The sequence below is a fragment of the Leguminivora glycinivorella genome, chromosome Z (genome assembly GCF_023078275.1).
Source record: "Leguminivora glycinivorella isolate SPB_JAAS2020 chromosome Z, LegGlyc_1.1, whole genome shotgun sequence".
Taxonomy (NCBI): Eukaryota; Metazoa; Arthropoda; class Insecta; order Lepidoptera; family Tortricidae; genus Leguminivora; species Leguminivora glycinivorella.
In genome coordinates, this window is record NC_062998.1 from 51,210,284 (window position 1) to 51,226,705 (window position 16,422).

General features: G+C 39.4%; 1 protein-coding gene across 1 annotated transcript in view; it reads left to right on the forward strand.

Annotated features, from left to right (window-relative positions):
- The window catches only part of LOC125240515 (titin homolog), a 163,809-nt gene continuing 147,387 nt past the window's right edge, over positions 1–16,422 (forward strand). Inside the window, 1 exon segment of the mRNA XM_048148407.1 lies at positions 1–159. Coding sequence (XP_048004364.1) covers positions 53–159 — 107 coding nt within the window. The 5' untranslated portion in view covers positions 1–52.

Sequence of the window (16,422 nt, forward strand, 5' to 3'; positions counted from 1 at the left end):
CACACGGGCGTCCGCGCGCGGCCCGGGCGGTATCGGAGCCCGAGAGACCCCCATGGAGCCCCCGGCCTTCGGCGACCCGCCGGCGCTCAAAGCGGCCCCTGGCGGGACCGCCACCGTCCTAATACCCCTGGCTGGGACCCCTCCGTTCCAGTACGAATGGTAAATATAGACATTCCTGCGTGTATACATGATTGTGACATTTGATAGTGTGTGTGCGACTTAGAGGTTAGGATTTCTGGTTTAGTAATGTTTTCATCTTAAATCCCATCACTTTGATTTTTCAAAACATACTTTAAATACTTCTCCTTCAATATACAAGAAAAACACATTTAAATTAGTATAAACACGAAAAATGTAACGTATTTTACACGCGTCTGTATTGTAAGTACTGTTTTTGAGCTATAGAAAGTGCTTTTCAAATCATGATTCTAAATTCAAATCTGTCGGCGTCACGGAATATCGGATCTTATTGGCTTGATGTATAGTCGCGTGTGGCGTGTGTTGCTGAAGCGACTGTTTATTTGTTTTCACGTGCCCGGTATAAATAAGTCGCTTGGTAAGACATTTGTCGCGTCGTCTGTTCCGAAAGGCATTTAAAACTTCTGTACTGGACCAGTGTAGACTAAACGAGTACCTACTACAGGGGATCGATTTTTGAATTTCTAACGCACGAATTCGCCGTTGGAAAGTCTGTGGAAAACGACGTAATGCTATTTTTGAAAAAGGACGCCTAGTAATTTTAATACTAGTGGTAATGATCACTCGTTTTCGATTCTGTTAGTAGAATTTAAATCGCTTTATTATTGAACGAATTTCACGAAATTGAATGGCCGAGATTGAAAAATCGGCCCCCAGTTTTTTAAGCTAAGTTGACTTTGATAGGCGCCTGTGAACGGGTTAAGAGTCATAATTTCATTTACATTTATCATATTTAAACCATAGAATTAAGTTCAATACCTACGGATAAAGAGGGAAGTGTGTCTGGCTACGTAGATTGACGTTCAGTCAACCAATTGGAACCCTAGGCCACTCTACAACCATGTCAAAATGACAAGCAGTAAGAGATTTCTCACAATCTGATTTATAACGTCACTATGACATAGTTCTACAGTGGCCTAGAGTTCCAATTGGTACAGTCACCGGAAATAACATCGCACAAAAAGAAGTCTGCATTAATATCTGAAACACTTATGCTTCTAAAGTCAGCCCATGATAAGTTTGCACCGATTTTGATAGCCCTGCCCCTGTAAGGGCACACCTCGGACACTGGCGAACTGGCGATCAAATATTTGAAAGAGGCGCGTTCCTAGCACTCAGTCTAAGCTCGTGTAGGTGAACGCGTACCATGCTTGTATGAGTGAAATATGACAGGTCGACTGTTCGCGTTTTTGACAGGCGGTAACTGTGAGGTAACCGAGCGGGGGTTAAGGCACTTTCAGCGGGGAGCGGGAGTGGCCATACTATACGATAGTACTCTTTATTATACTGTGTCTATGGTATATAATATGACATCTGTGCCTGTGACTGTCAAAGTGTTAAATGAAGCGGACAAATTGGCAAAAATATGTATACACGACGATTGCTTACGTTACGTGTTAAGTTTGTGGATACACCTCTGTACGCATCTGATCTATATTTACAGCGCTGGTGGCCTAGCGGTAAGAGCGTGCGACTTACGATCCGGAGGTCGCGGGTTCGAACCCCGGCTCGTACCAATGAGTTTTTCGAAACTTATGTGCGAAATGTCATTTGATATTTGCCAGTCGCTTTTCGGTGAAGGAAAACATCGTGAGGAAACCGGACTAATTCCAATAAGACCTAGTTACCCGTCGGGTTGGAAGGTCAGATGGCAGTCGCTTTCGTAAAAACTAGTGCCTACGCCAAATCTTGGGATTAGTTGTCAAAGCGGACCCCAGGCTCCCATGAGCCGTGGCAAATGCCGGGATATCGCAAGGAGGATGTAACGCATCTATATTTAATACGTTGTGTGCAATCCAATGCATTCGGAGTAATTTGTCTGTAACAGTCTGAAATATTCATGTTCATTTAATTCAATCTATGTCAATTAATAATTAAGGGGCAACTGGAGCGGAAATGCTAAAATGGAAAACCCATTTAAGTTTTTTTTTTAATATACCTACTCGTGTTATTTATCTAGATTTATAGAAAAATTATCGTGCGTTTACGTTTCAGATGAAATATATTGCGAAAAAAAACTTTAAAATCGATTTACCGCTCTCTACTGTTTCCTCCTCAAAAACTTAACCAATCGGAATGAAATTTGAGAATCTGAATAACAATATAATAATCTGTCGAACTGTTTAGTTTCTAACCGACTTCTTTACCAAGAAGAAGGAGGTTCTACATTCGTGTTCGTGTTTTTTATGTAAGGTGCATTAGGGTAATTCCGAAAGTCGTCTTATTAAGAAAGTCGCATAAAAATCACCATTACTTCCATCATACCAAGATTCTCCTTTCGGAATTACCCTAATGCACCTTACCTATGTATGTTCACCGCATCACCGATTACTCCGAATCCTGTGGTCCGTTTTCTGTAATTCTTTTTTTTTGCTACTGGTTATCAGTTTTGAATATCAAATATTTTTGCGGCCTAATCCTTTTTGCCGTTTTTGTACAATTTAGATAAGCTCTCGTGCATTTAAAAATAAAAATAAGTATCAAAAAAGCAAAACAGTCTGACACAGATAAAAATAATAATAATCTGTTCTGAAAAAGTCACTATATAACTTCAAAAACCAGGGAGGAAATAGTCGAGAGCGTTTGTATGGAGATTGACCCCTCCTGTTGCGTCTTAAAATAATTAATATTTCAATGGCCCTGCAATGAATACCGTTTTATTGATACAGGGGGTTTTATTCAGTGCACCCTAGCTTCTTTTTGAAATTCCCAAATTTCATCAACACTGATCGACCGAAGCGACAGCAATATTATATCGCGCGTCGTCTAAATGGTGTTTAATATGTAATGTATAAAGCTTCGATCAACAGAACATTTCCTTCGAGTGCGAAAGCTTCCTCCAAACCCCTTATGGTATCTTGAATCGATTCTTGAAACCTTTTACAGTTATTTTCTCTTAGCTAGTGAGCGGAAAAATGTATTAAACGCTGTTTATTGCCTTTAAGAATTGCGAAGTAAACTTTTGCTGCTAGGTACTTCAACTCCCCTTTGATGTCAAAGTTTTTTCAGTGTAAGTTTTCTCCACTTAATCATAGATTAATTACTAATTACACATAGACTGCCAATCCCCTTGACGAGCGCGAACTCAATCCCAGACTATTGTAATAGTCGGCATCACTATCGGTGAGTATCACTACTTAAATATTAGATGTCACCAAAGAGGATCGAGTGTTAAGATATACTGTCAAAATAATAGTACATTGTGCAACAAGGGGAGGAAGTTGAATATTACTAACGAGAGTAAGTTAAATCGCGGAGCAAGCGCGGATCCAGCTTCGTGCCCAGGGGGGGGTTACGTGGTAAAGGCACGTGATCTACTTGTATGGCCAACCTAGGCTCCGGGGGGGGGGGGTGTGCCCCCATGACCCCCCCCCCTGGATCCGCGCGTGTGCCGGAGTGATTTAAAGACTCGAGGTAGTATATTTGTCGCAGTAAGATAGATAAAGCCGTTTTATAGTTATAACCCTAGGAATATAATTATACGTCGTAACATAGTTAAACGAAAGCGATTAATTGCTATCTTACTAGGAATGTAACTATAATACTAAACTAGTTTAGTCATATAGTTATATGACTGGATCCAGTTTAGTGAAATGATTGTAGGCAGGAGTGCGGCGGTGCGGCGGAGGTATAGTTATAACCCTAGGGATATAATTATATGCCGTAACATAGCTAAACGAAAGCGATTCCTTACCATCTTACTAGGAATATAATTATAATACGTTACTAGTTTAGTTATATAATTATATCACTGGATTAAACTTAGTCTAGGGATATAATTATAATACGTCTCTAGTTAAGTAATATAGTTATACACCGTGTTTCACTTAACACTAAAAACCTGAAATCAGTTTGTTCAGAATCGAGAGTAGAATCGATTGAGCTATATCTTGAAGGGGATAATATTTTTTGTTTAATTTGTATTATTAGTTATTTTTTACGTGCCCATTCTATTGTATTCGTAATGCGACATTGTGTATATCGCATTGCTAGAGGTTGCTTACCTTTTTCAGTATTTAGGGGTATTAATACTGGCTGGTTACTTGGAAGATACTTTTTCCGTTACGAGTTTGACGTTGTTTGTCAGTTTAATCTTAATGTTTATCATAAGTCATAACAAATTGAACTCGTACCTAATTACAACCTTGTTATTTTGAATGTTGGGTTTAAATTTGCTTACCGCGATTAAATTACCGGGATTTCCCGGGAAATCAAGAACCGGGAAATACCGGGAGCATGCCCTAACTGTTACGTTTTAACTAATATAGCTTGGATTCGTTTGTTTAGTAACCAAACCTTGTGTACTATGTTCGGATCGATACAAAATAAACTTTGTTCTAACGTCAGTGACGGTGTTGTTATTCCAAATCGTCCCGCTATACGTATTATAAAACACTGATTTAAACTTTCACGACTTTTACACATATTTAAAATTGCAAACGGGACTTAATACCTACATCTTATACTTTTAAACGAGCAATTCTTGTATATTTATTTATTTATTTATTTATATATATATTTATTTACACTGACGATCTCGGAAACCGCTCTAACGATTTCGCAGAAATTTGTTTTGTGGGGGTTTTTGGGGGTGAAAAATCGGTCTAACTTATCCTTAGGTCCCGGAAAACGCGAATTTTCGAGTTTTCATGAGTTTTTCTTCGCGCGCCATCTCGTGTGCAGAAGTTGTACTGTTAAGACAGAATTCTTTCGGTTGATGTAAGTACTATTTATTGCAAACACTAGATGGCGACACAGGTCAAGGCTAAAACGAATAGAAAAATACACTATTTGAGTTTTTGTGGCGAAATGCGCGCCATCTCGTGTGGAGTAGTTGTGTTGTTAAGGCTGAGAATTCTTTCGCTCGATGTAGGTACTATTCATTTTTGAACTAGATGGCGACACATGTCAAGGATACGAAACAGAACCGAGCGAAGCTCGGTTGCCCAGATATTAGTACCTAATACGCGATTAAGTCCCGTTTGCAATTTTAAATACCGTATTATAATTATATTCCTAGTAAGATGGTTCTGAATCGCTCCCTTATATCCCTAGGGTTATATTATAACTATACCTCCGCCGCACCGCTGCACTCCTGCCTACAATCATTTCACTAAACTGAATCCAGTCATATAACTATATGACTAAACTAGTTTAGTATTATAGTTATATTCCTAGTAAGATAGCAATTAATCGCTTTCGTTTAACTATGTTACGACGTATAATTATATTCCTAGGGTTATAACTATATAACGGCTTTATCTATCTTACTGCGACATATTCATACTTCCCGAGTTACACACAATGTTTTTCATCACACTTGCATTATAAAAAATATGTAAAAAGGTAATAACAGTACTAGAAATTTCTTAACTCCCTAGGGAGAACGATTTTTCTATAACTCACGCTCCGCCTGCGTGCAATAGCACATTTAGAGTGCGAGTGTGATGAAAAATATTTTTTGTCACATTTGGTGTTTAAAGGTCTTATTACGTCTATGTGTACTGAAGAATAATGTACTATTTTGTTCCCAAGGGAATAATGGATTTAGTTTACAAAAATAATACCATCCGTACAATACTTCAGGCAAAGGATGTTTCAATCAGCCAAGGATTTTTCTTGCACAACCAAAATTTGACTATTAAGCTATAAAAAATATTATACGTTATGAAAAATGCACTTTATTTATATTTTACAATTATTTCAGTGTGTTATTTCATAAATTTAACTCAGATAAATCGTTATAATTTACATTCTGACAATATGTTCTCGATTCCCGCTTGACCGCGACTCGACCCGACTAGCAACGGAGAGTACAACAGATCAAAATTAATTAATGAATGAAAAATAAGTAAAAATTTTGTTCAATTGCATGCAGTATTTTAGTGTTTGTTTGTGTTCAAAAAGCGTTTATATTCAAGAACAATTGATTTATATGAAGAATCCGATATAGGTGAAGACTGAAGATACTGAAGATAGACTACTGGTCGCAGCGGCGCCGCCATCTATTGAAGGTTTTGCCTTATGATTGTTTTCTCTGTGTTTTCCTCTCAAATGTGATGAAAAATATTGTGTGTAACTCAGGAGGTAAGGATTTTGTAAACTCGTGTCTATACTTAACTCTGTCCAGCCTGCGGCTGTCGCGAGTTATTGACATTCGTTGACAAAATCCCCCTTACCATTGTTGCACAATATACTATTGACATGGGCTTATAACTTTTGGACCTTGGTTTTGACAATTCGGCTCATATTCTTGACTTGATCTGTTAAAATTGTCTAATATGTATATTAGTGCACTATAACCGAGAGTCAACCAAAGGTGAGGCGTCATCTAGGCGAGCGTCTATATAACTCTTGATAGTTTCGTTTCGAGGTCCGAGATGCGTCTTTTTCATAGACTTAATATGTCTTTACCGTCTTTGATGTCACGCAGGACAAATAGCGCATTTCTCAAAAATTCACGAATGTTATCGAATTGGTTGGTATCCGCTAAATATCGACTATGACATTAGACTCACATTCGTGAGCATTTCGTAGCTAGCCGGCGTAGCTGAAATGACAATCTACGCTTAATGCCGATCGACAGTCTGGCTCTGTCACGCCTAAACGGAAGAGTGATAGAGATATTTATTAGCTACAATGATAACATCTCTTTCGTAGCTAATATCTATCTCTATCACTTGCTTATTGGGGCGACAGAGCCAGACTAAATTTCTGCGGCGTTTCTATGTCGTTTCGTTTCGCAGAAATGCCATTTGGCTACGGGGCCTGGCGCGACAGAGCCAGCCTGCGTTACGATCGGCACGTAGCGCCAACGATTGTCAGTTCCATTGGCTGGGAGCGAGTTACGCGCTTGTCAATGGGATTGACAGTCTAGGTTTAATTAGTCTATGGCTTAATCCTGCGTCCGGCATCTCAACAAGTCAACATTTCACATCTGAGTTAAATTATCATAGTCCTTATATTACTCCTTGCTTTGCTTAAAAACTTAGTTGACCAATGCGATAGAGAAGTTTGTCCGGATGTTTTTTAGGGTTCCGTAAATGAAAATGAAAATGAAATATTTATTTTTCAAGTAGGCATATTACAATGCGCATATGAACGTCAAATAAAGCTACGCCGGCTCTAACCCTACGCCTCAGCCTCGAGAAGATTTCAGTCCCCCCTCAGTTGGGTGGGGGGTATCCACTATGGGACCGGCAAGAAACTCGGCGGGCAACTTCTTTTCAAAACATTACATCTTATAATTAACATGCATTAAATAACAAGATACAATTTAACATGCAAAAGTATTCATCAAAGAATATGAACAGACTAGGTACTCTATGGAAATTAATTTCAATAAATTATATTATTGCTTAATAATACGTCGTTCTTCTTCAGAGAAAACATATCAAATTGTCACAGAAGAAAAAGATAATATGAATCTCAATATCATTAAATATGTAATTTACCTACACAACATAAAATATAAAATATTTGATGTGCTTTCTTATCTGAACTGTGTCCTCTATACATAATACAATTATTTAATTGCTATTCGTTTTTTGTAGTTTCTGGTTCGGGCCATGCATGTTTGTCTGTCAAATAGTCCTCGACTCTGTAATAAGCCTTTAACATCAATGATTTTTTTAAGTAGTTCTTAAGAGCTGGGAGGGGTAATCTCAAAGCAGTGTCAGGTAACTTATTATAAAAATGAATGCATTGCCCAACAAATGACTTCTGTACTTTACGGACACGAAACTTCTTTATGGCAAGCTTATTTTTGTTTCTAGTGTTATAATTATGGATATCAGAATTCTTAGTGAAACAGTCTAAATTCTCGTAGTCAACTAGGAACCCTTATAGTTTCGCCATGTCTGTCTGTCCGTCCGTCCGTCCGTCCGCGGATAATCTCAGTAACCGTTAACACTAAAAAGCTGAAATTTGGTACCAATATGTATATCAATCACGCCAACAAAGTGAAAAAATAAAAAATGGACAAAAATGTTTTATTAGGGTACCTCCCCTACATGTAAAGTGGGGGCTGATATTTTTTTTCATTTGAACCCCAACGTGTGATATATTGTTGGATAGGTATTTAAAAATAAATAAGGGTTTACTAAGATCGTTTTTTGATAGTATTAATATTTTCGGAAATAATCGCTCCTAAAGGAAAAAAAAGTGCGTCCCCCCTCTAACTTTTGAACCATATGTTTAAAAAATATGAAAAAAATCACAAAAGTAGAACCTTATAAAGACTTTCTAGGAAAATTGTTTTGAACTTGATAGGTTCAGTAGTTTTTGAGAAAAATACGGAAAACTACGGAACCCAACACTGAGCGTGGCCCGACACGCTCTTGGCCGGTTTTTTAAATCCTCGTGAAGTGTTGTAGCCTTCTGTGGTTGTAACTTGATTATAGGATTAAGTAACTATATAAAAGGGCCATTTTTTTCACAGTTGTCCATCCTACTTTTTGGATTTAGAAATTTTTATGTGGTTTCGCGAGGAACTTGGAATCGCGAGCTCTTTCAATTCTAATAGGAGAAAAAAAGTGTCCCAAGGTTTTTTCCCATTCCGTTAGCATTTTTTCATACATTTTGTATGGCGGTAACGGAATGGAAGGTTCGAAGAAATGTATGGAAATCTTGGGACATTTTTTTTCTCCTATCAGGATCGAAAGAGCTCACGATTCTGAGTATTAATCGCGTAAAAAATACCCATGTTACAAAAAACAACTTTGGAAAAAATTGCCCTAAAATGTTCTAGGATAAGTATTTTTCTTTTTCTTTTACAAATTATCAGCATATGATAGGTAATATATTTTTATTCCGGAATGGAACGCGTCTAGCGCAGAATCGCCATCTATGTCATGTCAGCACTTTTACATGTTCTGCATATTTAGAGAAGGTCAGAAGGTATTAATTATCGTACTGTCTCGGCCGAAAGTGGTTATTAGAGCGACGTTCATGAGCTTCATGAGGGGATGGGGGTCACGCCGTGGCTTGCGTGGGCGACGGCGATGCGACGCATACGAAATCAAACCTTATCGATATGGAAGTATGAGACGCGACGGCGACGGTCGCGCGACCGTCGCCCACGCAAGTCAAGGCGTCAGGATCCCCCCTCCCTATCCCTCCCCCCGGAGCCAAGGTTGGCTATACAAATTGACCACGTGATCCCCCCCCCCCCCCTGGGTACGAAGCTGGATCCGCCCTTGCTCTCAAGTGACTGACATACCCAATCTTAGCAGTAAATGTGCGACCACATTCACTGATCAGCACCCCCCCGCCATCTAGTTTAATCATTTGATTATTAATTCCTGTTTTACAATTAATTAAGTACCTACTTGAAAGTGACATGTACTTGAACTATGTAATATCCTACGTGTTAATAATTAAGTGCTATGGTTCACTGAGAATTGAACAACTGATGATTGTGATCCATCAGGTGTAGAGGCCAAAGTGATTCGATCTAGGATATAATTATATCAATATCGGTCCGGTGGTTTCGGCGTATGTAAATTGGTAACACGCTTAGGTATATTAAGGGACAAGGGTCCTTTGAAAATCGGCGTTGTGGCACATGCAGTGGCAATGCAATGGCATCACAGATGTCATCCATACTAATATTATAAATGGGAAAGTGTGTGTGTCTGTTTGTTTGTCCGTCTTTCACGGCAAAACAGAGCGACGAATTGACGTGATTTTTTAAGTGGACATAGTTGAAGGGATAGAGAGTGACATAGGCTACTTTTTGTCTCTAACTAACGCAAATGAATAAAATGCATTTTTTTCACATACTTTAATTTATCATAGTAGGTGTTCAAAGTGACCACCGTTACAATATTCAGCAAGTTCACTTCGTCTTTACAACAGTGTACAAAAATAGCTATAACACCGTTGAAGACCTAAAAGTAGCCATAGAGTCAACTTTAACGCAGATTCACCACATGAAGATACAAAATGCAATAGTAAGATCGTTACCTAGACGTGTTGAATATTGTATTGAAAAAGACGGTGGTCACTTTGAACACCTACTATGATAAATTAAAGTATGTGAAAAAAATGCATTTTATTCATTTTAGACATTATGTTTCTTAGAGATATTTACTGCTTAAGACCTACACAAACGATATCTGAATAGAAATAGTGTAAGTTTATTTTTTCAAAACAACCGGGTTCGATTCCCCAGCTGGGTACACTTTTTTTTTTAATTGTATGAATGCAGTTTTTCTTTTTATCAAAATCGGTGACATGGTTCCTAAGAACAAATCTTCGTATGTCTTATAGTTTCAGACTTTCCCATACTGACCGATTTGAATGGGCCACCCTGTATACCATAGATCAAGCAGACGTATCTACTTAGAAGACGCTACAGGAGCAAAAATGCTAAAATGGAAAGGAGCCCCCCTTTCAATTTGGGAATTCTAGATTAATATACATACTAGTGTTATTAACTAGATTTATCGAAAAAATTGTCCATTAAGAACAACTCAGTTAAAAAAGATATTGCGAAAGAATCTTTAAAATCGAGGTTCCGCTCTCGACTATTTCCTCCGAGCAAGCGAAAGGATTCTATAGTTGAACCACAAGCGAGGGAGTGGTTCGAGAACAGAATCCTGAGCTTGCGAGTTTTTCAATACACGAGAAGTAAAATACATACTCGTGTGTAACACAAAACTTTTCCCCTCACTATAGCGAGGAAAGTACAACGCAAAAAACGCGTTTATCAGTGCTTCCAGTGGTTCCACAGGTGGTAAAACATCTTCATCACTAGGTTAACCCACTTTTATTAATTTTAAAGCAGAAAATTTTCCTCTATTCGAGGTCAAATTACTTTATCCACTAGTGGATAAAATGCGTTTTTACCCGCTGGTATTAAAGGACAAAACACGTGTTTCCGAGCTAGTGAGGGGAAAAAATTATTATAATACCTACTTAAGCATGAGCATTTAAATTTTAAATGTATGTTGTTTCGTTTTGGCTCTTCCTCGTATTTTCAGTACGATTATCTAATTATTGTTTAACCTCGTTGTTTCTCTAATGGATCGTGGAACGTGCCAGCCTTCATCTGACGCCTTCATCTGACACTGTGGGATCATATTAATGAATGTCACTCATTACTGCACAGTTTTACGACTATTATATAATATAACGTACCTACCGCGACTATTACCACGGTATAATAAGTTTTTTGCAAAAATTGCTTTTTTGGCACAAGCTTTTATCGCCGACTGTACCTTTCTTTCAATAGTCATCTACTGCTCTCCGAGACGTTTCTAAAAAACCCTTACTCGATGGGGATACGTTTCATGACAGAGTTCCTATGATCACCTTTCTGCTCCATCATCAGGCCCCGTAGCCGAATGGCATTTCTCCGACGCCAAACGAAAGCGATACGCCGCTGGCTCTGTCGCGCCAATACGCAAGCGCGATAGAGATAGATATCTACTAGCGCTTCGTTTCGTGAGCGTTTCGTGAGCGATTGTGCTATTCGGCTAGCCACCCTGATCGTACAGGATAGGAGCAAATGGCGGAATATAGTGTCGGAGGAACTTTCTTAACACAGATTGACATGAGGCCCACGGTAAGCTCACGAAGGCTTGTGTTGTGGGTACTTGGACAACGATATGTATAATATACAAATACTTATATACATAGAAAACATCCTTGACTCAGGAACAAATATCTGTGCTCATCACACAAATAAACGCCTTTACCGGGATTCGAACCCGGGACCGCGGCTTAGCAGGCAGGGTCGCTACCCGCTAGGCCAGACCGGTCGTACTCATTAATTCATATTCATACTAATATTATAAATGGGAAAGTGTGTGTGTCTGTTTGTTTGTCAGTCTTTCACGGCAAAACGGAGCGACGAATTGACGTGATTTTTTAAGTGGAGATAGTTGAAGGGATGGAGAGTGCCATAGGCTACTTTTTGTCTCTTTCTAACGATAGCGAAGCCGCGGGCAAAAGCTAGTTTAGTATAAAAATTTAACGGAAATTTGTACGACTCCCCCCCCCCCCCCCTAATTCCGCGCTTGGCCTAAAGGCCCATTTGCACGGTACAAGAATTAGCATGCGAGTTTCAAAGGCCCATTTGCACGGTACAAGAATTAGCATGCGAGTTTCATTAAATTGCGGTATTTTGATTGGTTTGATCTAGAGATGGGCCGAATATTCGGTAAATATTCGGTATTCGGCATGTTTTTCAATGTTCGTATTCGGCCCACAATGTACTCAAAACAAAACAAAGTCAATGTATTGTAGCTTTAAATAAACAAACAATCAATCAATCAATCAATCAATATCATTTATTTGCAAGAATACTTAATTGTAGTTACAGGTTGTTCTTGTAAGAATTTTCAGTCACAGTATTCTTATCGTGGTTAAACGATGTGCAAATATTAAAGAAACAAAAAAAAGCTACTAATACTGCTGCAGCATACAACTGTATGAAAAGTATAAAAGTTATTTCCAACCCCTAATTTAATCAATGCACCTATTCTTAACCCTTTTATCGCTCAGTCTAAAACTAATTTACTATGACATCATTCAAGGTTCATGATTGACCAAAAATAAATCTTTTCTATACTAAACCGTGCCATCTGGTTGCCAGTCGTTAATACTTGAACAGCGCCATCTGTTGAAATCTGACTGAATCGCTGTCTGTTTATTGTTAGCCTAAGATTGGTTCGGTAGTGAATTCAGGCGAACGTCAAGCGGCGCCCTCTTTGGAGGGGCTGTGTTTTTCACATACCATAATCCATACTAATGTTATAAATGGGAAAGTGTGTGTGTCTGTTTGTTTGTCCGTTTCTCACGGCAAAACGGAGCGACGAAATGTCGTGATTTTTTAAGTGGAGATAGATGAAGGGATGGAGAGTCACATAGGCTACCTTTTGTCTCTTTCTAACGCGAGCGAAGCCGCGGGAAAAAGCTAGTTTCTAATAAATCAATTACTGTGTTTATCAGTAAATGACTATACTACTTTATCTACCTACTATTGTTGTCCAACTGCAGGGTTAGCACATGATTGCGGCGAGAGTATGTCGCCGCGAGATAGACTACCCGTCCTTGGTGGCTAGCCGAATGGCACAAACGCTCACGAAACGCTCACGAAACGAAGCGCTAGTAGATATCTATCTCTATCGTGCTTGCGTATTGGCGCGACAGAGCCAGCGGCGTATCGCTTTCGTTTGGCGTCGGAGAAATGCCATTCGGCTACGGGGCCTTATGTCATTAATACAGTTAGAAGAAGACGTGTCATCTATCTCGCGGCGACATACTCTCGCGGCAATCATGTGCTATGCTAGGCCTACTGATCCTATAACTTTTGGTCATTGTCAATGAGTTTCTTGCTTAGTGTAAGTGCGTTTTCACATTATCCGATCCGTTATCGGATGTCGGACCGATATCCCATTGATCCCATACATTACAGGCGCCATCTTAGATTTTTTGAAATCCTTCCATCCGATATCGATCCGATAATGTGAAAACGGACTAAGGCCTGAGTGGACGCTCGGAGCGGTTCTTTCAGCGGGACGTGCAGCGTGGCGGGCGAACGTGCGCCTAACCTATGCAGCGTCGACTGAGGACACTTGTGTGAGCTTCAGTTTGACTCGTATGAGTATCAAACAATTGAACTCACAATGAGAAGGCACTCTGACATTTCATCCCGCCAGGCGGCGCAAGTGCCTAGCCATGTCACTGTCATTCATATGTGAGAGCATGCGCGGATCCAGGGGGGGGGTCATGGGGGTCATGACCCCCCCAATGGAGCCTAAGTTGGCCATACAAATAGACCACGTGACCCCCACGCTCCATGGGGCCCCGGGCCTTTACCACGTGACCCCCCTGGGCACGAAGCTGGATCCGCGCTTGTGTGAGAGGGAGAAAACAAAATACCTTCTCGCTCTCAGGTATGAAATTCTTTATCTGCGCAATGGACTAATAGGGTGGCGCCATCTGTGAGAACCTTTGAGTGTGCCTCCTCATCTTCCTGCCTTCCTGAGTCGACGCTGCATAGATTGTACCTACTTATATGCACGGTCGCCCGCCCCGTCGAACGCTCTTCACCAAGCGTGCACTTAGCGTGGCACAGTATAATAAAGTGTACTATCGTACAGTATGGCCACTCCCGCTCCCCGCTGAAAGTGCCGCCCACCCGCTCTGTTACCTCACAGTTACCGCCTGTCAAAAACGCGAACAGTCGACCTGTCATATCTGGGCCATTTTTTTTTGAGTTGTCCACCCCACTTTTTTTTGGATTTGGAATTTTTTATGTGGTTTCCACTCAGAATCGCGAGCTCTTTCAATTCTAATATTAGGAGAAAAAAAGTGTCCCAAGGTTTTTTCTTATTCCGTTACCATTTTTTCATACATTTTGTATGGCGGTAACGGAATGGAAGGTTAGAAAAATGTATGGAAATCTTGGGACATTTTTTTCTCCTATCAGGATCGAAAGAGCTCGCGATTCTGAGTATTAATCGCGTAAAAAATACCCATGTTACACAAAAAGTGGGGTGGACAACTTAGAAAAAAAATGGCCGATCTCACTCGTACAAGCATGGTACGCGTTCACCTACACGAGCTTAGAATGTGTGGAACGCGCCTCTTTCATATATTTGATCGCCAGTGTCCGAGGTGTGCTAGGGCCTACAGTTACTCGTCAAACGACAACTTAGACGCGAGAAATGCGTATTCCTGTAACACTGTTGTATGTAGTATCTAACAAAAACATCCTAATGTTTTCACAACATTGTTCGTATTGACAACTTTCGCATATTATACTAGTTCATTCAACACTTAGGAATGGAAAACGTTGACGTGTTGAACTTTTGAAATAAGATGTCATTATATTAAAGAAAAAACCGGCCACGCTCAGTGTAGGGTTCCGTAGTTTCCCGTATTTTCTTCAAAAACGGTTCAACCTATCAAGTTAAAAATAATTTTACTAGAACGTTTTTAAAAAGACCTACTTTTGTGATTTTTTCATATTTTTTAAACTTATGGTTCAAAAGTTAGAGGGGGGAGACACACTTTTTTTTACTTTGGGTGCGATTATTTCCGAAAATATGAGCATTATCAAAAAATGGTTTTAGTAAACCCCTATTTATTTTTAAACAGGTACCTATCCAACAATATATCATACGTATGGGTTGAAATAAAAAAAAAATCACTCCTCACTTTACGTGTAGAGGGGGGGGGGGGGTTACCCTAATAAAACATTTTTTCCACTTTTTATTTTTGCTCTTTGTCGGCGTAGTTGATATACATATTTGTACCAAATTTCAGCTTTCTAGTGCTAACGGTTACTGAGATTATTCGCGGACGGACGGACGGACAGACAGACATGGCGAAACTATAAGGGTTACTAGTTGACCACGGAACCCTAAAAAACACCTCGATAGTATTCACCAGCTCAATAATTTTAATGGATTAATCGTATTTTCAGTAGGAATATAAAGTTATATTCAGAAGATACAATGTTTAAGAATAAGAATATGAATAATTTATTGAAAAACCTTATTGCTAATGTTACATTTATGCGTTTACTTATATTACGTGCAGTGTTACGTGAGCCGGAACTAGGAAAATAATTTTGTATCTCAGGCAAAGAGATATTGTCCTAGTTTAAACACAATATTTTATTATTATAGATAGAGAGTTACTGTCAAAGTAAAATGTGTAATCACAGTGCATAGACTGCCATCTCTCGACACAGGTTTAAAACTTTTGAACTTCAGTTTTGACAATTTGGCCCATATTCTTAGCTTGATATGTCTTAAAATGTCAAATATTAATATTAGCCCATAATTAGCGCCATCTAGCCGACCGTTCCCCAAAGGTGTAACGCCATCTAGGTCACCGTACCTTTTTCTCGAGGGCTTTGAGGTACGTTTTTTTCTTAGACTTTATCCGTCGATACGAAGTTACATAGGTGAGCAATTCCCGAAAAGTTTGTACATTTCGATCACGTTTCCGATTTTGATAAAAATTGGTAGACTGATACAGTCCATGATGCTGAGCAAGATCCACTAGGTTTCCCAAAATGTCCTAGGTTGTTTGTATGAAACCTTCCTTTTTTGTTACCAGATTTCTATACTTTTTCGGTAACAAAAAAGGAAAGTTTCATACAAACAACCTAGGACATTTTGGGAAACCTAGTGGATCTTGCTCAGCATCATCGACTCTATCAGCCTACCAATTTTTATCAAAATCGGAGACATGATCCAAATG